Genomic DNA, 26739 nt, shown 5'->3' on the forward strand with positions numbered 1-26739 from the left:
CCTTATGGCTTTATTCGTCCACAGAGTCTCATTAGTGTTTAGTTTCTTCTTTACCTTTTAACCTCTCACCTTAAATCCTCACTCTGGGCTTTAGCTCCCACCCTACCTCTCGAAGTGAATGATGACCAATATTTCTGGCTGTATTGTCTTGTATCTCCCAGATCCGATAGATTGTGATTTCAACCTCACCGACCTGCAATTAGGATCCCACAAGCTACTGAGTGAATGAATTGACGCTATTTGCCCAATCTTCAAAGACATCAGACAGCAAATGATCCATTAAATATCGTTGATTGACTTCAGCATCAAAATCATAACATAAGCATTGAGTTTATCAATAATTAGTAAATACACACAGTTGGAGACATTGTTGCCTAGCAATTGTAATAACACAAATGTCATAGGCAGATAATTAACACAATGAATGAGAGGTTGTTCATCACTTCAGTGTAACACTGTAATTTAGCATTGTTGGATCACTGATTATCAAAATCATGTTGATGTCAGTATGTCAGATGACAACAGATTGGTGAGATTAATTCCAGATTGACATTAGATCGCCAGTGCAGAATAGATTGGAGGAAAAATTCACCGATTCTCTCACCCAATGAGCAGCACAATGAGCAGCACATTGTGCACACGGTTTGTCTCCATTGCAGCAGTGACTGCACCTCAAAAGTATGTGGATTTTTTGATCAAATCCAAGTATTTTTCTTTCTCTGATTACCTGTTCCTTTCTAGTATATACCTATATATATATATATATATATGATTTACTAAGAGTTGTACAGTGATTAACTTGACATTTCTGATTTGTGATATTTACATTAAACCACGCAGTCTGGTCCCTCGGCCCCTCGAATGTTCAGTCTATGCCCCAGGTGATATCCCACACCGGGACATTACCCTTGTGTGTGCTTCTTGTTCCAAATTGCTCATTGTCGATTACAATGGATTATGGGTTCACATCCCTTGATGTTTGTCGTTTGATGAATACAGTGAAACTTCATTATTTATTATACCAGAACGAGGAGAGAAGGGCACAGACTGCACACGGGGACAGAAGGACACAGACTGCACATGGTGGGGAATGTAAACATAATATAATATACAGCAGGTCCATCAGTATCTGGAAAATAGTGTAATTAGAAAAGAGTCACATCACAAGAAACTTTATCCGAAACATTACGTGAGATTCTCTCCACTTAAAAGCTGCCGACCCTGCTCTGTATTTAGAGCAGTCGGTGTGGAGGCCCAGAGTAGTTAGGATTGTGGGGTCCTACATGTGTCCTGTCCATTTACTGCAGTGCAGCTTCAACTGGCCCAATGAGCTTTCACAGCTTGTTAATCTTTGAGCAGACGGGGGAATTTCCCATTTCCCCTTTATTTAACCCCCCCACCGTCCCAGTGTGTAGATACAGCTGTTTAGAAATGCACCGTCAGTGTGCAAATATCAAGAACAGCATTGGAACTGATCCTGCACCAAATAGTCAGCCAGCAAATGCTGTTTGCCTGTATTGGCAAGGCAGAAAAAGCTTGAGAATATGACCCTGTTCGACAGGTGCACCATCCTCAAGAACCTCCCAAATGGACACACTCTCTGCCTCACTATCAATCCCAGCTGAACAGTCCCTGTGCCCATTCTGAACCCACACAGGTTACACTTCCCAGCAGGGTCACTGGGCAGTGAGATGAAGCGGGAACCTTGGGTAATGTTACCCCTGAACTCAGGAACACTGAGTATAATTGTCAGTGTCCCACTACAGCCCAGACTGAGCCCCACCCTGTGCCCTTCCTGTCAGTGCATTTCCCCAGTGCCCCATTGAGGAACATTTAGCCACAGATATCCTGTAGAAGCAGCACTGTGGGGGTGGGGCGATTGAGTCACAAGACCCTGGGGCGGGGTCTCTGACAGCCCAATGAGAGATGACGCGCGCTCAACTCTAGTAGAAAACCCTTAAAGGGGCGTTAGGGTTTAAACCAGGAGCGCCGGGGGGGGGGGGGGGGTTCGTTAAAGGGGAGGGGCAGGAAATCGGCCCAAATTATCACAATGGGAGCAGTGATGGTCATACAGTGTAATGTTCACACAATGAGAGCAGTGATGGTCATACAGTGAAATGTTCACACAATGAGAGCAGTGATGGTCATACAGTGAAATGTTCACACAATGAGAGCAGTGATGGTCATACAGTGAAATGTTCACACAATGGGAGCAGTGATGGTCATACAGTGAAATGTTCACACAATGAGAGCAGTGATGGTCATACAGTGAAATGTTCACACAATGAGAGCAGTGATGGTCATACAGTGAAATGTTCACACAATGAGAGCAGTGATGGTCATACAGTGAAATGTTCACACAATGAGAGCAGTGATGGTCATACAGTGAAATATTCACACAATGAGAGCAGTGATGGTCATACAGTGAAATGTTCACACAATGAGAGCAGTGATGGTCATACAGTGAAATGTTCACACAATGAGAGCAGTGATGGTCATACAGTGAAATGTTCACACAATGAGAGCAGTGATGGTCATACAGTGAAATGTTCACACAATGAGAGCAGTAATGGTCATAGTGAAATGTTCACATATTTTCACACTTTCACACACAGCCTAGGTCTGTATCTCCGCAGCGACTCCAGCAGATTGCGTCCATCTGAACTGAATTGATTCTCGTCCAGCCTGGAATAGAATAAAGATTAAACAGGAAATAAACAGATTGAACAACAGTGTAAATAACAGGGAGACTGGGGTTAAATTTCAATAATAATTAGACATATCTTCCATAAAAGTGACTGAATCCCATTGATATTTTATGTATTACATTAAACATTAACACAAACACTCACTCGATCTGCTCCAGACTCCTGCAGGTTAGTATAAGTTGGCGGAGAGCGGCGACAGATCGGTCTGTGAAGGGGTTTGAGCTCAGGTACAGAAACTTCAGTGAGCCGTTTGCACTGAGAGCGGAGTTGAGATCCTCGGCACAAGAATCTGTGAGACCGACACTTCCCAGGCTGGTGATCAGAGAGAGAAATAACAGGAATCAGAGTAAATCCACAGTGTTTATTAATAACACAATCACTGATACTAATAATAATGTAGGCAGTCCCGCAAAATGGAGGAAGACTTTCCTCACTCTAAAAGTGAGTTCTCAGGTGACTACAGTCCAACACAGGAATTACAGTCTCGGTCACAGGTGGGACAGACATCGTTGAAGGAAAGGATGGATGGGAATGGTTTTCTGCACATTAATTCCGTTGCCTGCGCTTGTTTTCTGCATGCTCTCGGCGACGAGACTCCAGGTGCTCAACGCCCTCCCGATGCTCTTCCTCCACTTAGGGCGGTTTTTCGCCCGGGACTCCCATCTGCCGGTGCGGATGTTGCACTTTATCAAGGAGGCTTTGAGAGTGTCCTTGAAACATTTCCTCTGTCCACCTGGGGCTCGTTTGCCATGTAGGAGTCCCGAGTAGAACGCTTGCTTTGGGAGTCTCGTGTCGGGCATGCAGATCATGTGGCCCGCCCAACGGAGCTGGTCGAGTGTGGTCAGTACTTCGATGTTGGGGATGTTGGCCCGAGTGAGAACATTGACGTTGGTTCCCAGTGGATTTACAGGAACTTGCAGAGGCAGCGTTGATGGTATTTCTCCAGCGAATTGAGGTGTCTGCTGTAAATGGTCCACATCTCTGAGCCATATAGGAGGGCAGGTATCACTCTGCTCTATAGACCATGAGCTTGCGTGGTGTTTAGTGTTTATTAATAACATTATTACTGACACTAATAATAATGTGCAATGTCAGACATCCAGTCATTATAAACACAATCCCACACAATCTGGTACTTACCCCAGTTTCTGTATTACACAGTCCGGGTCCCTCAGAGCCGCAGACAGTAGTTTCATTCCTGAATCTCCCAGTTTACTTCCACTCAGGTTCAGCACCGTCAGTGAGCGGTTTGTACTGAGAGCGGAGGCGAGATCCGCGGCACAACAATCTGTGAGTCCGATGTCACCCAGCCAGGGGATCAGAGAGAGAAATAACTGGAATCAAAGTAAATCCAGAATGTTTAATTAATAACACTATTACTGATGCTAATAATAATGTACAGTGTCAGACATCCAGTGATTATAAACGCAATCTCACACAGTCTGGTACTTACCACAGTTCCTGTATTTTACAGTCCGGGTCCCTCAGAACTGCAGACAGCAGTTTCATACCCGAATCTCCCAGTTTATTACCACTCAGGTTCAGAACCCTCAGGGAGGGCATTATACGGAGAGTGGAGGCGAGATCCTCGGCACAAGAATGTGTGAGACCGTTATCATCCAACCTGGGGATCAGAGAGAGAAATAACAGGAATCAGAGTAAATCACCAGTGTTTATTAATAAGAATATCCGAATAGAAGAAATAGGAACAGAAGTAGGCCATACGGCCTCTCGAGCCTGCTCCGTCATTCAATACGATCATGGCTGATCCAATCATGGACTCAGCTCCACTTCCCTGCCCGCTCCCCATAACTCCTTATTCCCTTATCGTTTAAGAAACTGTCTATTTTTGTCTTAAATGTATTCAATGAACCAGCTTCCACAGTTCTCTGAGGCAGTGAATTCCACAGATTTACAAGTCGCAGAGGAAATTTTTCCTCATCTCAGTTTTAAATGGGCAGCCCCTTATTCTATGATCATGCCCTCTAGTTCTAGTCTCCCCCATCAGTGGAAACATCCTCTCTGCATCTACCTTGTCAAGCCCCCTCATAATCTTATACATTTTGATAAGATCCCCTCTTATTCTTCTGAATTCGAATGAGTAGAGACGCAAACTCAACCGTTCCTCATGTCAACCCTCTCATCTCCGGAATCAACCTAGTGAACCTTCTCTGAATTGCCTCCAAAACAAGTATATCCTTTCGGAAATATGGAAACCAAAAGTACACGCAGTATTCCAGGTGTGGCCTCACCAATATCCTGTATAACTATAGGAAGCTATTACTGACACTAATAATAATGTACAGTGTTTATTAATAACACTTACTGATACTAATAATAATGTGCAGTGTCAGACACAATCTCACACAGTTTGGTACTTACCGCAGTTCCTGTATTTTACAGTCCGAGTGCCTCAGAGCCGCACATAGCAGTTTCACTCCTGAATCTCCCAGTTTATTTTCACTCAGGACCAGAACCGTCAGTGAGCGGTTTGTACGGAGAGCGGAGGGGAGATCCTTGGCACAAGAACCTGTGAGGCCATTATTCTCCAGCCTGGGGATCAAAGAGAGAAATAACAGGAATCAGGATAAATACCCAGTTTTTGTTAACACTACTATTACTGATACTAATAATGTAGTGTCAGACAGCCAGTTGTTGGCCTAGAAATACCGGTCGAGGTCTTCCCGCGGGCGAACGACTGAAACAGCAGAAGAAAAATGCACACTTACCTGTTCCTACTGCACACACGAGAGATACATAAGAACATAAGAATTAGGAACAGGAGTAGGCCATCTAGCCCCTCGAGCCTGCTCCGCCATTCAACAAGATCATGGCTGATCTAGCCGTGGACTCAGCTCCACTTACCCGCCCGCGCCCCATAACCCTTAATTCCCTTCTTGGTTAAAAATTTATCTATCTGTGACTTGAATACATTCAATGAGCTAGTCTCAACTGCTTCCTTGGGCAGAGAATTCCAGATTCACAACCCTCTGGGAGAAGAAATTCCTTCTCAACTCGGTTTTAAATTGGCTTCCCCGTATTTTGAGGCTGTGCCCCCTTGTTCTAGTCTCACCCGACCAGTGGAAACAACCTCTCTGCCTCGATTTTGTCTATCCCTTTCATTATTTTAAACGTTTCTATAAGATCACCCCTCATCCTTCTGAACTCCAACGAGTAAAGATCCAATCTACTCAATCTATCATCATAAGGTAACCCTCCCATCTCCAGAATCAGCCGAAGTGAATTGTCTCTGTACCCCCTCCAAAGCTAGTATATCCTTCCTTAAGTAAGGTGACCAAAACTGCACGCAGTACTCCAGGTGCGGCCTCACCAATACCCTATACAGTTGCAGCAGGACCTCCCTGCTTTTGTACTCCATCCCTCTCGCAATGAAGGCCAGCATTCGCCTTCCTGATTACCTGCTGCACCTGCAAACTAACTTTTTGGGATTCATGCACAAAGATCAAAAAGAGTTTCAATCAAAAAGAGTTTCATGCACAAAGACCCCCAGGTCCCTCTGCACTGCAGCATGTTGTAATTCCTCCCCATTCAAATAATATTCCCTTTTACTGTTTTTTTTCCCCCCAAAGTGGATGACCACACATTTTCCGACATTGTATTCCATCTGACAAACCTTAGCCCATTCGCTTAACCTATCTAAATCACTTTGCAGCCTCTGTGTCCTCTACACAACCCGCTTTCCCACTAATCTTTGTGTCATCTGCAAATTTTGTTACACTACACTCTGTCCCCTCTTCCAGGTCATCTATGTATATTGTAAAGTTGTGGTCCCAGCACCGATCCCTGTGGCACACCACTAACCACCAATTTCCAACCCGAAAAGGACCCATTTATCCCGATTCTCTGCTTTCTGTTAGCCAGCCAATTCTCTATCCATGCTAATACATTTCCTCTGACTCCACGTACTTTTATCTTCTGCAGTAACCTTTTGTGTGGCACCTTATCGAATGCCTTTTGGAAATCTAAATACACCACATCCATCGGTACACCTCTATCCACCATGCTCGTTATATCCTCAAAGAATTCCAGCAAATTAGTTAAACATGATTTCCCCTTCATGAATCCATGTTGCGTCTGCTTGATTGCGCTATTCCTATCTAGATGTCTCGCTATTTCTTCCTTAACGATAGCTTCAAGCATTTTCCCCATTACAGATGTTAAACTAACCGGCCTACAGTTACCTTCCTTTTGTCTGCCCCCTTTTTTAAACAGAGGCGTTACATTAGCTGTTTTCCAATCCGCTGGTACCTCCCCAGAGTCGAGAGAATTTTGGTAGATTATAATGAATGCATCTGCTATAAGTTCTGCCATCTCTTTTAATACCCTGGGATGCATTTCATCCGGACCAGGGGACTTGTCTACCTTGAGTCCCTATCCAGCACTACCGCCCTAGTGATAGTGATTATCTCAAGGTCCTCCCTTCCCACATTCCCGTGACCAGCAATTTTTGGCATGGTTTTTGTGTCTTCCACTGTGAAGACCGAAGCAAAATAATTGTTTAAGGTCTCAGCCATTTCCACATTTCCCATTATTAAATCCCTCTTCTCACCTTCTAAGGGACCAACATTTACTTTAGTCACTCTTTTCCGTTTTATATATCTTTAAAAGCTTTTACTATCTGTTTTTATGTTTTGCGCAAGTTTACTTTCGTAATCTATCTTTCCTTTCTTTATTGCTTTCTTCGTCATTCTTTGCTGTCGTTTAAAATTTTCCCAATCTTCTAGTTTCCCACTAACCTTGGCCACCTTATACGCATTGGTTTTTAATTTGATATTCTCCCTTATTTCCTTGGTTATCCACGACTGGTTATCCCTTTCTCTTGCCGCCCTTCTTTTTCACTGGAATATATTTTTGTTGAGCAGTATGAAAGAACTCCTTAAAAGTCCTCCACTGTTCCTCAATTGTGCCACCGTTTAGTCTCTGTTTCCAGTCTACTTTAGCCAATTCTGCCCTCATTCCACTGTCGTCCCCTTTGCTTAAGCATCGTACGCTCATTTGAGACACTATTTCCTCACTCTCAATCTGTATTACAAATTCAACCATACTGTGATCACTCATTCCGAGAGGATCTTTTACTAGGAGATCATTTATTATTCCTGTCTCATTACACAGGACCAGATCTAAGATAGCTTGCTCCCTTGTAGGTTCTGTAAGATACTGTTCTAAGAAACAATCCCGTATGCATTCTATGAATTCCTCCTCAAGGCTACCCCGATCGATATGTAGGTTAAAATCCCCCATGATTATTGCCGTTCCTTTTTCACATGCCTCCATTATTCCCTTGATTATTGCCTGCCCCACCGTGAAGTTATTATTTGGGGGCCTATAAACTACGACCACCAGTGACTTTTTCCCCTTACTATCTCTAATCTCCACCCACAATGATTCAACATTTTGTTCATTAGAGCCAATATCGTCTCTCACAACTGCCCTGATATCATCCTTTATTAACAGAGCTACCCCACCTCCTTTCCCTTCTTGTCTATCTTTCCGAATTTCAGATACCCCTGTATGTTTAATTCCCAGTCTTGGCCCCACTGCAACCACGTTTCTGTAATGGCCACCAAATCATACCCATTTGTAATGATTTGTGCCGTCAACTCATTTACTTTATTTCGAATGCTGCATGCGTTTAGGTAGAGTGTTTTAATACTAGTTTTTAAAACCATGATTTTTAGTTTTGACCCCTCCTGCAGCCCCTTTATAGTCATACATATTGTCCCTTCCTGTCACCTTGTGGTTTGCACTTACCTGAGTGCTACTCTGCTGTTCCCTCCTGCCTTTTGCATTCTTTCTTGGGGTCCTGTTCATCTGAGTTCTCACCCACTCTAACTAGCTCAGAGCCCTCTCCTGGGTTCCGAACACTCCTTGCATTGAGGCACCGAGCTTTCATGTTTGCCTTTTTATTACACTTTGACCCTTTAGAATTTTGCTGTACAGTGGCCCTTTTTGTTTTTTGCCTTGGGTTTCTCTGCCCTCCACTTTTACTTAACTCCTTTCTGTCTTTTGCTTTTGTCTCCATTTTGTTTCCCTCTGTATCCCTGCATTGGTTCCCATCCCCCTGCCATATTAGTTTAACTCCTCCCTAACAGCACTAGTAAACACTCCCCCTAGGACATTGGTTCCAGTCCTGCCCCGGTGCAGACTGTCCGGTTTGTACTGGTCCCACCTCCCCCAGAACCGGTTCCAATGCCCCAGATCCCAGGCCTCCTCTCCCTGCGTGTCGGAGCGCGTGCACTTCTGGATGGAAGTAAGTTGGAACTGCAGTCACATGGCTCTGGGCAGCCAATTAAGGTACAGTATTTTCTCATTCATAATAATGGGAACTCTAAGTAGGAGTTCCCATTATTATGATTGAGAAAGTCCCCCAAACACAAAAAAAAATGTATCCGATTTTAAAAAAAAGTTTTTTTAATTATGGTTTTCAATAAACTTACCGTAGTGGACAGGGCTTTTAACAATAAAATGTGTTCGTAAAATTTTATTTTGTATGTTTTAAAACTCTTGCGCCTGTAAGAGTACGCTATTATCAACACAATCTCACGCAGTCTTGTTCTTACCGCAGTGTCTGTATTTTACAATCTGCCTTCTTCAGAGCGGCAGACAGCAGTTTCACTCCTGAATCTCCCAGTTTATTTTTACCCAGGTTCAGAACCGTCAGTGAGCGGTTTGTACCGAGAGCGGAGGAGAGATCCTTGGCACAACAATCTGTGAGACAGACATCATACAGCCTGCAGATTAGAGAGAGAAATAACAGAAATCAGAGTAACTACCCAGTTTTTATTACCAACACAGTTGCTGGTACTAATAATAATGTTCAGTGTTTATTAATAACACTATTAGTGATACTAATAATAATGTTCAGTGTCAGACATCCAGTGATTAAAAACACAATCTCAGAGTCTGGTACTTACCCCAGTTTCTGTATTTTACAGTCTGGGTCCTTCAGAGCAGCAGACAGCAGTTTCACTCCTGAATCTCCCAGTTTATTTTTACCCAGGTTCAGAGCCGTCAGTGAGCGGTTTGTACTGAGAGCGGAGGAGAGTTCCTCGGCACAACAATCTGTGAGACCGACAGCACCCAGCCTGAGGATCAGAGAGAGAAATAACAGGAATCAGAGTAAATCCCCAGTGTGTATTAATAACACTATTTCTGATAGTGTTATTAATAAACACTGAACATTATTACTGATGTTATTAAACAATGAACATTATTATCGGAAAGTGTTATTAATAAACACATTATTATTAGTAACACATAATAATAATGCTCAGTGTTTATTAATAACACTATTACTGATACTAATAATAATGCAATGTCAGACATCCAGTGATTGTAACCACAATCTCACACAGTCTGGTACTTACTCCAGTTCCTGTATTTTACAGTCCGGGTGCCTCAGAGCCGCAGACAGCAGTTTAATTCCTGAATCTCCCAGTTTATTGTGATTCAGTCTAAACACAAAGGGAGAGTGAGAAACAAACTGATCCAAACCCCGAATCGGATATATATTTTCTCTCGGATATTGCAGCAATCACAAAGTACTTCAGGAAATTAATAACCCGGTTTTCCTATCACTGACAATGAATCTCACTCTGTCGTACATTCCATATATTCAGAGGCTGTCAGTAAATGTGGTGTCCGTGTGAAGCCTTTCAATGTCCCTCAATCCACTCTCATTCGCTGATAATCAGAATTACCCTCCTGGAGCTCAGTGAGCGGACCCGTCATGTTTGGGGAAACTGGTCTCATTCTTGCTGCTAATTAAATCCGGGATTTTATGGGAATGGGGTAATTTTCCAGGAATTAAATGATAAAGTGGTGATTCCCTGTTCTTTAATACAGTATGCATTTTATGAATCTGTGTAATATCTCGGGTGACTTATAATTTGGAAGGGCGCTAACTGCTGCTGTAAAATCCACCCCCCACCCCAGGATTTTATGTCACAAGGAGAGTTTATTCTGTCCCATTATAAGGTTTAAATGTCCTTGTACTCCCAGTTTATAGGGGAGGGGAGTATCTCACTTTACTCCCCATTAAACTGGTTCTACATTTATTTCAGCTGTAACAAATGAGAGGGGCGATGCAGATTTTGCAATAAGGGAGGAGGTGTGTGAACTATTAGATGAGATAAAGAGTGAGCGAGGAAGTATTAAGGGCTTAACAGCTTTGAAATTGGATAAATCCCCAGGCCTGGATGAAATGTATCCCAGGCTGTTGAGAAGTAACAGAAAATAGCAGAGGCTACGACCATCATTTTCTAAACCTCCCTGGCACCAGGCGTGATGCCAGAGGACTCGAAGACTGCTAATGTTGTACTTTTGCTTAAAAAGAGAGAAAGGGATAGACCGAATAATTTAAGGCCAGTCAGCCTAACCTCAGTGATGGGAATATTATTGGACAAAATCCTGAGCGACAGAATAAATCTTAATTTGGAAAATCAGGGATTAATTAAGGACAGTCAGCATGGATTTGTTAAGGGAAGGTCATGTTTGACTGACTTGATTGAATTTTGCAAGGAGGGTCAATAAAGGCAGTGCATATGATGTAGTGTACATGGATTTTTGCAAAGCTTTTGATAAGGTTCCATATGGCAGACTGCTCACGAAAGTAAAAGCCCATGGGATCCAGGGCAAAGTGGCAAGTTGAATCCAAAATTGTCTCAGAGCAGGACGCAAAATGTGTTTGTGACTGGAAGGCTGTATCCAGTGGCGTTCTGCAGGGTTCAGTGCTGAGTTCCTTGTGTTTTGCGGTATATATCCATGACTTGGACTTGAATGTTGGGGGTATGATTAAAAAGGTTACAGATGGCACTAAAAAAATCGGCCGTGTGGTGGATAATGAAGAAGAAAGCTGCAGACTGCAGGTGGGCAGAACAGTGGCAAATGGAATTCAATTCAGGTAAGTGTGAGGTAATGCATTTGTGGAGGTCTAACAAGGCAAGGGGATACGCAATACACTGAAAATTGTATAGGGACAAAGGGACTTTGGAGTGCAGGTCCACAGATCCCTGAAGGTAACAGGCCAGGTAGATAAGGTGGTTAAGGCGGCATCTGGAATGCTTGCATTTATTAGTCGAGGCATGGAATACAAGAACAAGGAGGTTATGCTTGAACTGTATAAAACACTGGTTGGGCCGCAGCTGGAGTACAGTGTGTAGTTCTGGTCACCAAATTACAGGAAAGATGTGATTGCACTGGAGAGGGTGCAGAGGAGATTTATGAGGATGTTGCCTGGACTGGAGAATTTTGGCTATGAGGAAAGATTGGAGATGCTGGGTCTGTTTTCTTTGGAACAGAAGAGACTGAGGGAAGACCTGATTGAGGTGTATAAAATTGAGGGGGCTGGATGGAGTGTATAGGAAGGACCAAGGTTCCCTTGGCAGAGGAGTCAACAACCAGGGGGCATAGACTTAAAGTAACCGGGGGAGGTTTAGAGGAGATATGGGGGAAATGTCTTCACACAGAGGGTGGTGGGGGTCTGGAACTCACTGCCTGAAAGGGTGGTAGAGGCAGAAAGTATCACCACATTTAAAAAAAAACTATGATATGCAGTTGAAGTGTCGCAACTGACAAGGCAATGGACCAAGAGATGGAAGGTGGGATTAGGCTGAATAGCTCTTGGTCGCTCGGCCGGCGCAGACACGATGGGCGGAAATGGCTTCCTTCCAAAATGTAAATTTCTATGATTCTATGAACTTGCCTGACAGTTTGGGGGAATTTTTGGAAATTCCCTCCCCGAGCGGGGTCTCGCACACGGGGCAGATTATGGGGAATTCCCAGGTTCATTGCCCCCAGTTTACCCAGGAGCAACCCTCTGTGTGAGACCCCACTGCTGGCCAATGTGTGTTTGTACTCCGGGTATAATACCCCACACCACACTAGACTGTCCAGTGTGTGTCTGTACTCGGGGATAATACCCCACACGTTAAGATTGGAACCTTTTTACCAGCAGATTGAAGATCCTAAATATCAATCTTGTCTTAATGTTCAGATTTGTGAATAATTGTAAACATTTACAGCTGAAAGAATTCCTGATTCCCCAATAATCCCAATCCAGGAAACTTCCCCCTCGATACGTCACACCCTGCACCGTACTGGAGTAAATATCTCATGGTTAGTTATTTAAACTGGGGTTTCTGTCCTGTTATCAGTTGAAATGGTGGACGTGGTAAACATTTTAAATTAATTGTATCTTTACTACCAGATTATATTTTGTTTACATTTCACTGTCCAGCTGCATTAAATATGATTTATTGTAATTAAATCAGACTCTCAGTGAACAGTATTTGCTGATCCAATAAAGAGTGTAAAATCCCAACTTGTGCACAAGGATCCGTTCTGGATTCTCCCGCCCTTAGGGAATTACTAACCGATCCTTTAATTATTGGTCATATTTGTGTTGAATCTGCTTCTCTCTGGTTTGTTTCCCTTCATTACGGAGCAACAACTCAAATCAGTGACTATTCTACAATTAATCCAACTGTTAGAGACAAATAAACAGTTCCCCCAACACTTGGCATTTGTGCAGTACAGGTCCCAGCCGCTGCAGCCCTTCACACTGAATGTTGCAATTTTGTAGATCGAGGTGTTTTATTGTATCACAGAGTCCAATGACATGAGACAGGGCCGTACAGTCAATCGGGGTCAGTGACAATCCATTCAATGCAAGTATTTCCGCAGATCCCACTGTGTCCCTAGCCAGTGCTGTATTCTGAGACTCAAACAGGTAGTGAGATGTGTTCAGGAGGTTCCTTTTACCAATTTCACTCACTGACTTCCCAATGTGTTCTTCAACCATCTCCTTCACCCAGTCAATCACTCGGCAGGTTGTTTGATTAAGAAATTTACCCAGAAACTTCTCCAGGGGCTCAGCGGTATGTGGGGAGGAGAGACCAGCAACAAAACGGAGAAATATCTCAAATCGCTCATCCTGCTTGCTGCGTGATTCACGGAGGAGTTTCAGGATGTCCCCAGGATCGGGAGTCAGGAATTTTGCAAGTGCGGCTATAAACTCTTGGATTGTGAGGTGTGGGAATGTGTATACCAAGCTCTGGGCAGAATCATCTCTCCCCAAAAGTTCCATCATGAACCCAGACAGGAACTGAGAAGGTTGCAGATTGTACTGGATTAAATCTTCATTTCTGAACACAATCTTCTTCTCGGAGACTCCTGTGAAGGCCATCTCACCAAGCTTCAGCAACACATCACGGGGGCTTTCAATCTCTCGGCCGTGGTTTTTCAGAATGTTGTAGATATAGTAGGAATATAGTTGTGTTATGGTCTTGGGAACTTGCTGCTGTTTCCTGTCTCTTTGTCTAAAGAAGGGACCCAGTGACAGACCGAGGATCCAGCAGTAGGAAGGGTTGTAGCTCATGGTGTACAGGATCTCGTTCTCCTCTACGTGTTTGAAAACAGCTGCTGCCACCGCTTGATCTTCAAAAAACTTGTTGAAATATTCCTTCCGTTCCTCACCAAAAAATCCCAGGATTTCAGCCCAGACACTGATCTCAGCCTTTTCCAATAAATGTAATGCAGTGGGACGGCTGGTCACTAGCACTGAACATCCTGGGAGCAGCTTGTGCTGTATTAAACTGTACACAATGTCAGACACTTCACACCAGTCTTCGGGATCTGTGCACCTGTGCTGAGGTTCTGTATTTCTCCGATTGTCAGCAAAATCGATCCTGTCCTTGAATTCATCCAAACCATCGAATATAAACAGCAATACCTCTGGGTTCTCCCAGAGCTCTCTCAGAATATTCCCAAAATAAGGATACTGATCCAGTATCAGATTCCTCAGGTTTATTCTACAATTAATAGCGTTCAAATCCCGGAATTTAAAGCTGAAAACAAATTGAAAGTCTGGGTATATTTTCCCTGTGGCCCAGTCATGAACGATCTTTTGTACTAGTGTAGTTTTTCCAATCCCCGCGACTCCGCTCACTGCTGCTGAACTCCCAGATTTGGATTTTTTCCGGGAAAAATTGCTGTGTAACAGTTGATCAGTTCGGACTTTCTCCAGTTCTCTCCGGAGATGTTTCTTTGTCCACTCTTCATGGTCTCGGCCTCTTGCCAGCAGTTCATGTTCTACAAATGTCCGATCTCGAACATTAGAAATGACCGTTAGCTCAGCGTATCGATCAACCAGCTGGAAAACCTTAACCTTCTCCTTTATTAGGATAGTGTTCACTCTCAGTGTTTCAGTTTGTGCCCGCAGTGTTTCCTTGTGTTTCTGTTGAACATCTTCAATTAGAACAGACAGAACGTGGTTTCAATGTTAGTTATATTGACATAAAAACAACTTCAACACTGTATAACTTTATTATTAAGTTAAATGACAGCTTCAATAGAGGTGCGAGTAGAAATTATAACTCAATTAATGGAAAGGTTGCCTGAAAGTTAGCAACGGCAGGGAGAAAAATGAAATCCTCATTTGATTGCAGTATTTATTGAACATGGAGATTTCTATGAAGATATTTTCTCTCTGATGGTTGATACTATCCGGCATGCCCTGAACTATAGACATCTTATTACAAATCCACACATGATCCTGGTTATATGTGAGAAGCGGTTGTAGTGGATCAATCCTGCAACTATCATTGGGGCTCACCTTCTGCTGCAATGGAAAATAGGATTTGGTTGCTTAGAGAGGGACATTGTACAAAATATATACCGTCACTTTCATCAGTCCTTAGCTCCGTTATCGGAGTGAGTGTGCTCACTGGGAGAGGGAGAGACTGTGAATGGACAGAAATTCCACCGTTAGTGTGAGGGGTCCTGGGCAGGTTATCTGGGGTAGTGTGTTCACTGGGAGAGGGACAGACTGATGGACAGAAGTTCCACCATTAGTGTGCGAGATCCTGGGCAAGTATGCTATGCACTTCAAAGCACAGGAGGAAAGTTACTGCAATGGTGAAGACACAGACATAAGATTGAGGCAGAGGAAATTGGGGCAGAGGAAAGGGTGCGGGCGTTGGATGTGCTTTGTTTGGAAGAAGAGACTTTGGATATTGAAATATTGATCAGAATTTCTCAAATAATTCACATAATTAATGCTGGAATGAGATTCACAATGATCACCATTTAACTAACAGAATAAACTGAAACTAGGAAGCCAGGAGAAAGAAGGGAAATCAGGGTAATCTTTTCCCAGTGAACACACTGCCCCAGATAACCTGCCCAGGAGCTCATACACTAACACTGGAACTTCTGTCCATTCACAGTCTCTCCCTCTCCCAGTAAGAAAATCAGGGAATCTATGCAGGGAGACAAAGGGAAGTAGAATGGGGGTAGAAGCAAAAGATAGAAAGGAGAAAAGTTAAAAGTGGAGGGCAGGAAAACCCAAGGCAAAAAGCAAAAAGGGCCACATTAGAGCAAAATGCTAAAGGGCAAAGAGTGTTAAAAAGACAAGCCTGAAGGCTTTGTGCCTCAATGCAAGGAGTATTCGGAATAAGGTAGACGAATTAACTGCTCGGACAGCAGTTAACGGATATGATGGAATTGGCATCACGGAGACATGGCTCCAGGGTGACCAAGGCTGGGAACTCAACATCCAGGGGTATTCAGCATTTAGGAAGGATAGGCAGAAAGGAAAAGGAGGTGCAGTAGCGTTGCTGGTTAAAGAGGAAATTAATGCAATAGTAAAGAGGGACATTAGCCTGGATGATGTGGAATCTGTATGGGTGGAGCTATGGAATACCAAAGTGCAGAAAATGCTAGTGGGAGTTGTGTATAGACCCACCAAACAGTAGTAATGAGGATGGGGACAGCATCAAACAAGAAATTAGGGATGCGTGCAATAAAGGTACAGCAGTTATCATGGGCGACTTTAATCTACATATTGACTGGGCTAACTAAACTGGTAGCGATGCGGTGAAGGAGGATTTTCTGCAGTGCATTTGGTATGGTTTTCCAGACCAATATGTCGAGGAACCAACGAGAGGGCTCGCCATCCTAGACTAGGTGATGTTGCAATGAGAAAGGACTAATTAACAATCTTGTTGTGCGAGGCCCCTTGGGGAAGAGTGACCATAATATGGTAGAATTCTTTATTAAGATGGAGAGTGACACAGTTAATTCAGAGACTAGGGTCCTGAACTTAGCGAAAGGTAACTTCGATGGTATGAGACGTGAATTGGCTAGAATAGACTGGCGAGTGATACTTAAAGGGTTGATGGTGGATTGGCAATGGCAAACATTTAAAGATCACATGGATGAACTTCAAAAATTGTACATCCCTGTCTGGAGTAAAAATAAAATGGAGCAGGTGGCTCACCCGTGGCTAACAAGGGAAATTAAGGTTAGTGTTACATCCAAGGAATGGGCATATAAATTGGTCAGAAAAAGCAACAAACCTAAGGACTGGGAAAATTTTGTAATACAGCAGAGGAGGACAAAGGGTTTAATTAGAGGGGAAAAGAGTGTATGAGAGGAAGCTTGCTGTGAACATAAAAACTGACTGCAAAAGCTTCTATAGATATGTGAAGAGAAAAAGATTAGTGAAGACCAACGTAAGTCCCTTGCAGTCAGATTCAGGTGAATTTTTAATGGGGAACAAAGAAATGGTGGACCAGTTAAACAAATACTTTGGTTCTGTTTTCACAAACGAGGACACATATAACCTTCCGGAAATACTCAGGGACCAAGGGTCTAGTGAGGAGGAACTGAAGGATATCCTTATAAAGCGGGAAATTGTGTTCGGGAAATTGATGGGATTGAAGGCCAATAAATCCCCGGGGCCTGATAGTCTGCATCCCAGAGTAATTAAGGAAGTGACCCTAGAAATAGTGGATGCATCGGAGATCATTTTCCAACAGTCTATCGACTCTGGATCAGTTCCTATGGACTGAAGGGTAGCTAATGTAACACCACTATTTAACAAAGGAGGGAGAGAGAAAATGGGTAATTATAGACCGGTTAGCTTGACATCAGTAGTGGGGAAAATGTTGGAATCAGTTATTAAAGATGAAATAGCAGCGCATTTGGAAAGCAGTGACAGGATTGGACCAAGTCAGCATGGATTTATGAAAGGGAAATCAGGCTTGACAAATCTTCTGGAATTTTTTGAGGATGTAACTAGTAGAGTGGACAAGGGAGAACCAGTGGATGTGGTGTATTTGGACTTTCAAAAGGCATTTGACAAAGTCCCACACAAGAGATTGGTGTGCAAAATCAAAGCTCATAGTATTGATGGTAAGGTACTGACGTTGATAGAGAACTGGTTGGCAGACAGGAAGCAGAGAGTCGGGATAAACGGGTCCTTTTCAGAATGGCAGGCAGTGACTAGTGGAGTGCTGCAGGGCTCAGTGCTGGGACCCCAGCTCTTTACAAAATACATTAATGACTTAGATGAAGGAATTGAGTGTAATATCTCCAAGTTTGCAGGTGACACTAAACTGGGTGGCAGTGTGAGCTGTGAGGAGGACGCTAAAAGGCTGCAGGGTGACTTGGACAGGTTAGGTGAGTGGGCCAATGCATGGCAGATGCAGTATAATGTGGATAAATGTGAGGTTGTCCACTTTGGGGGCAAAAACACGAAGGCACAATATTATCTCAATGGCGGCAGATTAGGAAAAGGGGAAGTGCAACAAGATCTGGGTGTCATGGTTCATCAGTCATTGAAAGTTGGCATGCAGGTACAGCAGGTGGTGAAGGCGGCAAATGGGTATGTTGGCCTTCATATCTAGTGCATTTGAGTATAGGAGCAGGGAGGTCTTACTGCAGTTGTACAGGGCCTTGGTGAGGCCTCACCTGGAATATTGTGTTCATTTTTGGTCTCCTAATCTGAGGAAGGACGTTCTTGCTATTGAGCGAGTGCAGCGAAGGTTCACCAGATTGATTCCCGGGATGGCGGGACTGACATATGAGGAGAGACTGGATCAACTGAGCCATTATACACTGGGGTTTAGAAGGATGCGAGGTGGTCTCATAGAAACATAAAATTCTGACGGGACTGGACAGGTTAGATGCGGGAAGAATGTTCCCGATGATGGGGCAATCCAGAACCAGGGGACACGGTCTTAGGATATGGGGTAGGCCATTTAGGACTGAGATGAGGAGAAACTTCTTCACTCAGAGTTGTTAACCTGTGGAATTCCCTACCGCAGAGAGTTGTTAATGCCAGTTCATTGGATATATTCAAGTGGGAGTTAGATATGGCCCTTGCGGCTGAAGGGATCAAGGGGTATGGAGAGAAAGCAGCAAAGGGGTACTGTGGGAATGATCAGCCATGATCTTATTGAATGGTGGTGCAGACTCGAAGGGCCGATTGGCCTACTCCTGCACCTATTTTCTATGTTTCCACCAAAGGGTGGTAGAGCAGGATATCAGGTAGCAGGTCGTCACTAAGGGGCAGTGCAAGTGGGAAAAATGGGATGTGTATGTGGGGATACACAGAGGGGCAGGTGGGTCTATCACTGACAGTGCAAGTGGGGACAATGGGATGTGTATGTGTGGATACACTGAGAGTGACAGGTGGGTCCATCGCTGACAGTGCAAGTGAGGACAAGAGACAAAGGGAAACAGGAACCCTCACCCAGCCTGGACACGGAAAGGATTCACAGATTGATAGCTCTTTTCTTGATTCCGTGTGAGGTGGTGCATGGCTGTTCTTAGTTGGTGGAGCGATTTGTCTGGTTAATTCTGGTAACGAACGAGACTCCTCCATGCTAAATAGTTATGTGACCCCGAGCAATTAAAATGATATTCGGAATGCTAAGAGAGTATGAAAAATTCTTGGCTAGTAAAATTAAGGAAAACCCAAAGATGTTCTATAAATATATTAAGAGCAAGCGGGTAACTAATGAAAGGGTAGGGCCTATTAGAGACCATGAGAATAATCTTTGTGTGGAGGCGGAAGATGTTGGTAAAGTTCTTAATGAATACTTTGCGTCTGTTTTCACAAAGGAAAGTAGCAATGCAGATACTGCTATCGAGGAGGAGTGCAATATTCTGGATGAAATAAACAGTGAGAGAGGAAGTATTAAGGAATTTAGCAGCTTGGAAAGTAGATAAGTCCCCAGGCCAGGATGAAATGCATCCCAGGCTGTTAAGCGAAGTAAAAGAGGAAACAGCAGAGGCATTGACCATCATTTTCCAGTCCTCTTTGGATTGGGGCATTGTGCTGGAGGACTGCTAATGTGGTATCCTGGTTTACGAAGTGAGAAAGGGATAGGCCGAGTAAATACAGGCATATCTGCCTAACCTCAGTCTTGGGAAAATTATTGGAAAAATCTTGAAAGACAGGATATATCAACAAGTGGAAAGGCAAGGATTGATTAGGGACAGTCAGCACAGATTTGAGAGGGAAGGTCGTGTTTGACTAACCTGAGTGAATTTTTTGAGGAGGTAACCAAGAAGGTCGATGAGGGTCGTGTGTACGATGTAGTGTATATGGACTTTAGCAAAGCTATTGGTAAGGTCCCACATGGTGGGCTGGTCAGGAAGGTTAAAGCCCATGGGTTCCAGGGCAAAATTGGCTTAGAGGTAGGAAGCAAAGGGTAATGGTTGATGGATATTTTTGTGACTGGAAGGATGTTTCCAGTGGGGTTCCGCAGTGCTCAGTACTGAGTCCCTTACTTTTTGTGGTATACGTCAATGATTTAGATTTGAATATAGGGAGAATGATTATGAAGTTTGCAGATAAAACTAAAATTTGCTGCATGGTTGATAATAAAGAGGAAAGTCATGGACTGCAGGAGGATATCAATCTACTGGTTAGGTGGGCAGAGCAGTGGCAAATGGAATTTCATTTGAGGAAATGAGAGGTAATGCACTTTGGGAGGGCGAATACAGAAAAGGTATACACATTAAGCGGTGGGCCACTTAATAGTGTAGATGAACAAAGGGACCTTGGAGTGCTTGTCCACAGATCCCTGAAAGTAGCAGGCCAGGTGGATATGGTGGTTAAGAAGGAATATGGAATGTTTGCCTTTATTCGCCAAGGCATAGAATACAAGAGCAGAGTTATGCTTAAATTGTATAATACTCTGGTTAGGCACAGCTGGAGTATTGCGTGCAGTTCTGGTCGCCATATTATAGGAAGGACGCGATTGCACGAGAGAGGGTGCAGAGGAGATTTACGAGGATACTGCCTGGAATGGAGAATCTTGGCTATGAGAACAGATTGGATAGACTGGGTTTGTTCTCATTGGAACAGAGGAGGTTGAGAGGAGACCTCATTGAGGTGTACAACATTGTGAGGGGCCTGGATATAGTGGATAGCAAGAGTTTATTTCCAGAAAGGTCTATTACGAGGGGGCATAGTTTTAAGGGGGTTGGTCGAAGATTTAGAGGGGATTTGAGGGGGTGCTTCTTTACGCAGAGCGTTGTGGGGCTCTGGAACTCACTGCCTGGAAGGGTGGTGGATGCAGAAACCCTCGCCACTTTTAAGAGATGGTTGGATGGGCACTTAAAGTGTCGTAACCTGCAGGGTTATAGACCTAGAGCTGGTAATTGGGATTAGAGTGGATAACCTCTTGTTGGCCGGTGCAGATATGATGCTAACTACTGCAGGGAATCAAAAATCGGCCAGTGTGATCGCCTGGATGGGTCAGAGAGGAAATTTCCCAGAAGTTTTTCCCCCAATTGGCCTGGGTTTTGCTTCTCCCAGGAGATCACATGGTTCCGGTTGGGGTGGAGTGTAGAATGTTTCAGTATAAGGGGTGTCGCAGTTGTGTGGCGCGGACTGGTTGGGCTGGGCGCTCTTTTTCTTTCCGTCATTGTTCATAGGTTTATATGTAACCTTCAGGGCTGCTTAATGAGGGAAGTGCGGCTCTTTGTCTGCCGGCGCGGACACGATGGGCCGAAATATCCTTCTTCTGTGCTGTAAATTTCAATATTTCTATGTATGTGTGGATACACAGAGGGGCAGGTGTGACCATCACTGACAGATAGAATTGTGTGGAGAAAAGTAGACATTTCTTCTCTTAAACATCCTCCTGTTGTGTTTCAATAAATGAGTATAGATTTTCAGTGATTTTACATGTACATTTTCTTTAGTCTCCACATAACCATTTAGAAGAAGAAATATAACTGCAGCTCACTGCACTCAGTGTAATATTGGGGAGAAAATATTGAGAGTTCATTTCATCTGTTTCAATAATTGCACTCCATTGGTTTATTTGAATATGTTTCCTACAACAAAGTTTAGATAATTAAAAATATGTTTCTGATTATCAATAAATTGGGAATCAAAGGCCTCCTGAATGAATGGATGTTTCTTGCAGCAAAACAAGCTTCTCTGTGCCTAGTTTGACTATTTCACTGCCTCTGGGAATTGGTCCCATCAATTTCTAGTCACCATTAACATCGCCTTTACCTCATGTTCCCCCTTGGATTAATGCATAATTGTGCAACCACCAATATATCTTGAAAAGGGTGTAAAAAAAAAAGATAGCCATCTGTGGCTAACTAAAGAAATAAAGGAAGGTATCCAATTAAAAACAAGGGCATACAAGGTGGCCAAAACTGATTGGGAAGCTTTTAAAAGCCAGCGAAGAATGACTAAAAAAATGATTAAGGGAAGATAGATTATGAAAGCAAATTAGCACGAAATATAAAAACAGATAGCAAGAGTTTCTACAGACATATAAAAAGGAAAAGAGTGGCAAAAGTAAATGTTGGTCCCTTAGAGGACGAGACAGGGGAATTAGTAATGGGGAACATGGAGATGGCAGAAACTCTGAACAAATATTTTGTATCAGTCTTTACAGTAGAGGTCACTAAAAGTATCACAACAGTGGATAGTCAAAGGACTATAGGGCTGGGGGGAGGAAATTAACACAATCACTATCACTAAGGAGGTGGTACTCAGTAAGATAATGGGACTAAAGGCAGATAAATCCTCTGGACCTGATGGCTTGCATCCTAGGGTTTTAAAAGAAGTAGCGGCAGGGATAGTGGATGTATTTACTAAAATTCCCTGGATTCTGGGGAAGTCCCAGCAGATTGGAAAACTGCAAATGTAATGCCCCTATTTAAAAAAGGAAGCAGACAAAAAGCAGGAAACTATAGACCAGTTAGCCTAACATCTGTGGTTGGGAAAATGTTGGAGTCCATTATTAAAGAAGCAGGGCAGGACATTTGGAAATGCATAATTCAGTCAGGCAGAATCAGCATAGATGTATGGAAGGGAAGTCATGTTTGATAAATCTGCTTCAATTTTTTGAGGCTGTAACGAACAGGGTGGATAAAGGGGAACCAGTGAATGTAGTGTTTTTGAACTTCCAGAAGGCATTTGACAAGGTGCCATTTAAAAGGTTACTGCACAAGATAAAAGTTCCCGGGGTTGGGTGTAATATATTAGCATGGATGGAGGACTGGCTAACAGAAAACAGAGAGTTGGGATAAATGGTTCATTCTCAGATTAGCAATCAGTAACTAGTGGGCTGCCACAGGGATCAGTGCTGGGTCCTCAACTATTTACAATCTACATTAACGACTTGGATGAAGGGACCGAGTGTAACGTAGCCAAGTTTGCTGACGATACAAAGATGGGAGGAAAAGCTTTGTGTGAGGAGGACACAAAAAACCTGCAAAAGGACAGACAGGTTAAGTGAGTAGGCAAAAAATTGGCAGATGGAGTATAATGTTGGAAAGAGAGAAGTTATGCACTTTGGCAAAACAAAAATCAAAGAGTAAGTTATTATTTAAATGGATAAAAATTGCAAAATGCTGCAGTACAGCGGGACCTGGGCGTATTTGTACATGGAACACAAAAACTTAGTATGCAGGTATAGCAAGTGATCAGGAAGGCCAATGGAATGTTCGCCTTTATTCCGAGGGGATTGAGTATAAAAGCAGGAAAGATTTTTAGTTATACAGGGTTTTGGTGAGGCCACACCTCGAATATTGCGTACAATTTTGGTTTCCATTTTTAAGATAGAATACACTTGCTTTGGAGGCAGTTCAGAGAAGGTTCACTCGGTTGATTGCGGAAATGAGGGGGGTAACTTATGACAAAAGGGTGAGTAGGTTGGGCCTCTAATCATTGGAATTCAGAAGAATGAGAAGTGATCTTATCAAAATTATAAGATTGAGGGAGCTTGACATTGTGGATGCAGAGAGGATGTTTCCATTGATAGGGGAGAATAGAACAAGGGCATAATCTTAGAATAAAGAGCTGTCCTTTTAAAACTGAGATGAGGAGGAATTTCTTGTCTCAGATGATTGTAAATCTATGAAATTTGCTGCCTCAGAGAGCTATGGAAGCTGGGTCAATGAATAAATTTAAGACAGAGATAGACAGTTTCTGAACTGATACGGGAATTAGGGTTTATGGGGAGCGGGCAGGGAAGTGGACCCGAGTCCATGATCGGATCAGGCATGATCATATTAAATTACGGAGCAGGTTCGAGGGGCCATATGGCCTACTCCTTCTCCTATTTCTTATGTTCTTATCTTCAATACTGGTTTGAACAATATCAGACCACTCATTATTTACAATCATAATAACTGTTTCAGATTCTCAGCCATCTTTCCTACAGTTTATGATGGAATAAAAGTCCAGGAGCACAGAATCTTGCACATCAGGTTTCAGCTCCTTTATTGAACAGTGTATCAGGATCCTGCCAGGTGTGTATGGGGTTTCAGTGTATCAGGATCCTGCCAGGTGTGTATGGGGTTTCAGTGTATCAGGAACCTGCCAGGTGTGTATGGGGTTTCAGTGTATCAGGATCCTGCCAGTTGTGTATGGGATTTCAGTGTATCAGGATCCTGCCAGGTGTATATGGGGTTTCAGTGTATCAGGATCCTGCCAGGTGTGTATGGGGTTTCAGTGTGGTGCCACACTGAGGTGTGTAAAGATCTTTACAACTTGCAGCGATCTGCAACTGGATTAACTGAAGCATTGTAAATATGTACATTTACAAATGTTTCACAAATCTGAGCGAATAGCAACTTCATTTTATGCAGATGATTGGCAAATCCAAATAAAGTTTCATTCGGTTTCCTCAGCCTTTGAACTTCTGATTCCAATATTCTGCCAACCTCAAAACAAACGGTTACAGTCAAACTATCTGATTCTTAGAAGTGAAATAAACGTTTTGGAATCTCCATTTCATCACTTACCTTCCAGGTGACTGAGTACTTCGGATAAACCTCGTGCGATGTTCATGTAATCAATTGGATCAGAACCTGTTTAAATCAATGAACTTGTATGTAATCAAATCTGAGTGATATTACATTGTAAACTGCAGTGTTTGAATCTGAAGTTGAATTCAGCGTGTGAATTTACCATACCATGTTCCCGAATTTCTCTCAGTATTCTGTCCAGCTTTGGTACCCCATGGCACATATTCACAAAGGATTCCCACATCACCCTTCGGGCCTTAGAGCCTTTCTCCATCACCAGAATGAGGAGAAGTTTGGAACTGTCCGCCCGGTTTCCCTTCTCCACGAGCTCAGTGATTTTCTGCAAAGAATAATAATGAATACATTGAGGAGCGGAGTGAAAGACAAACTCAGAGTGAGAAGGAAAGGATCTGTTCAGTGATGGGATCTCCCAGTTGTTTTGAGCACACAAATAAATCACTGATCCATCCTGAACATGGGCTAAATACTCTAAACATCTTGATTCAGCCATTAACTGGAAATAAATATTATGGAACTAAAACAAGGACGACAAGATATTCGTGAGTTGAGATGAAGCTAATTGCCTTTTGGATGAGAAATTAAACTGAGTTCCGACTTCTCTATCAGCTGGCTGTAAAAGATCCCATGGGACTGTTTAGAACAGCAGGGGAGTTTTCCCCCCATGTCCAGGCTAATATTTATCCTTCAGTCAACATCACTAAAGCAGATTATCTGGTCATTATCACATCGGTGTCTGTGGGAGCTTGCTGTGTAAATTACCTGCCGCATTACAACAGTGACAACACTTCAGAAGTACTTCATTGGCTGTAAAGCGCTTTGCGACGTCCGGGGGTCATGAAAGGCACTATATAAATGTAAATCTTTATTTCCTTCTTTCAGACGAAAATGCTAACTCTTAAGAAGATGATGAAGGTAAAGAGGTGGAAGGTTTTAAGGAGTGAATTTCAGAGCGTGGGACCTGATGGAAATGAATGCTCGGACGCCACTGGTGAAGGTGGGTGGCGGCGGGGTGTACACAAGTGGGCTGAGTTAGAGGAACAGGTCATTCTGGAGTTGTGAGAATACTGTAGGGTTGCAGGAGGTTAAAGAGATCGAGAAGGGTGAGGCCATGAGGGGATTTGAACAGGAAGGTGGGAGTTTAACTTGCAGGCATTAGAGGACCACGAGCCACAATAGATAAGCGAGAACATGAGCGATAGCTGAGTGGGACCTGGGCGGGACAGGGTACAGGCCAGAGTTTCAGATGAGCTGAAGTTTATAGTGTGCGGAGGAAGGGAGGTCGGCCAGGAGAGCTTTGCAATAATCAAGTCTAAAGGGGACAAAGGCGCGGATGGTGGTTTCAGAAGCAGTTGGGCTGAGATAGGAGTGGAGACGGGAAATGTTATGGAGATGGAAGTCTGCTGGAGGATACGGAATCGGAAATTACACTTCGAGAGCAAACAGGATGGCGAGTCTGGGCACAGTCAGTTTCGGCCTCAGGGAATGGCCGGGGAGGGGAATTAAATTAAATGCTGAGGAGACGGAGTTTGAGGTGGGGGTGGAATACAATGGCTTCAGATGTATTACCGGGGAAAATTCAAACTAAATACCGGCAATATCAATTTTAAAAGATTCGAAACAACAAAAGAACGATTTTAAACTATGCAACTTCCAACATTTCAGCCCTCAGTCATGCTTTCCGGAACCAAAATGGAGTAGATACCCATCCATTAAAGTTCGCATGCAGGAAACTACAGAATGAATGAACTCATTTCCTGAGGTCTCTCTGCAGAGTGACGTTTCACACCTCGAGCACAAGACAGAACGTTTACTCCTGTTGTGTGCAGTTTTAGATACTCCATTATTGGAACTTATAAAACCAATGACAAAACTGCCACACATATTAACTCGGATGTTACCAGGGATGTGGAGTTAC

At 43.3% G+C, this 26739-nt stretch overlaps 1 protein-coding gene across 1 annotated transcript in view; it reads right to left on the reverse strand.

Moving 5' to 3' along the window:
- Positions 1-2411: 2411 nt before the first annotated feature.
- The window catches only part of LOC139239506 (NACHT, LRR and PYD domains-containing protein 3-like), a 61994-nt gene continuing 37666 nt past the window's right edge, over positions 2412-26739 (reverse strand). The window contains 11 exon segments of the mRNA XM_070868299.1: positions 2412-2685; positions 2853-3020; positions 3849-4042; positions 4158-4332; positions 5091-5261; positions 9290-9460; positions 9644-9814; positions 10097-10183; positions 13232-14975; positions 24801-24866; positions 24972-25143. Of these exon segments, the coding sequence (XP_070724400.1) occupies positions 2598-2685; positions 2853-3020; positions 3849-4042; positions 4158-4332; positions 5091-5261; positions 9290-9460; positions 9644-9814; positions 10097-10183; positions 13232-14975; positions 24801-24866; positions 24972-25143 (3207 nt within the window). The 3' untranslated portion in view covers positions 2412-2597.

This window comes from Pristiophorus japonicus, chromosome 27, assembly GCF_044704955.1.
Source record: "Pristiophorus japonicus isolate sPriJap1 chromosome 27, sPriJap1.hap1, whole genome shotgun sequence".
Lineage (NCBI taxonomy): Eukaryota > Metazoa > Chordata > Chondrichthyes > Pristiophoridae > Pristiophorus > Pristiophorus japonicus.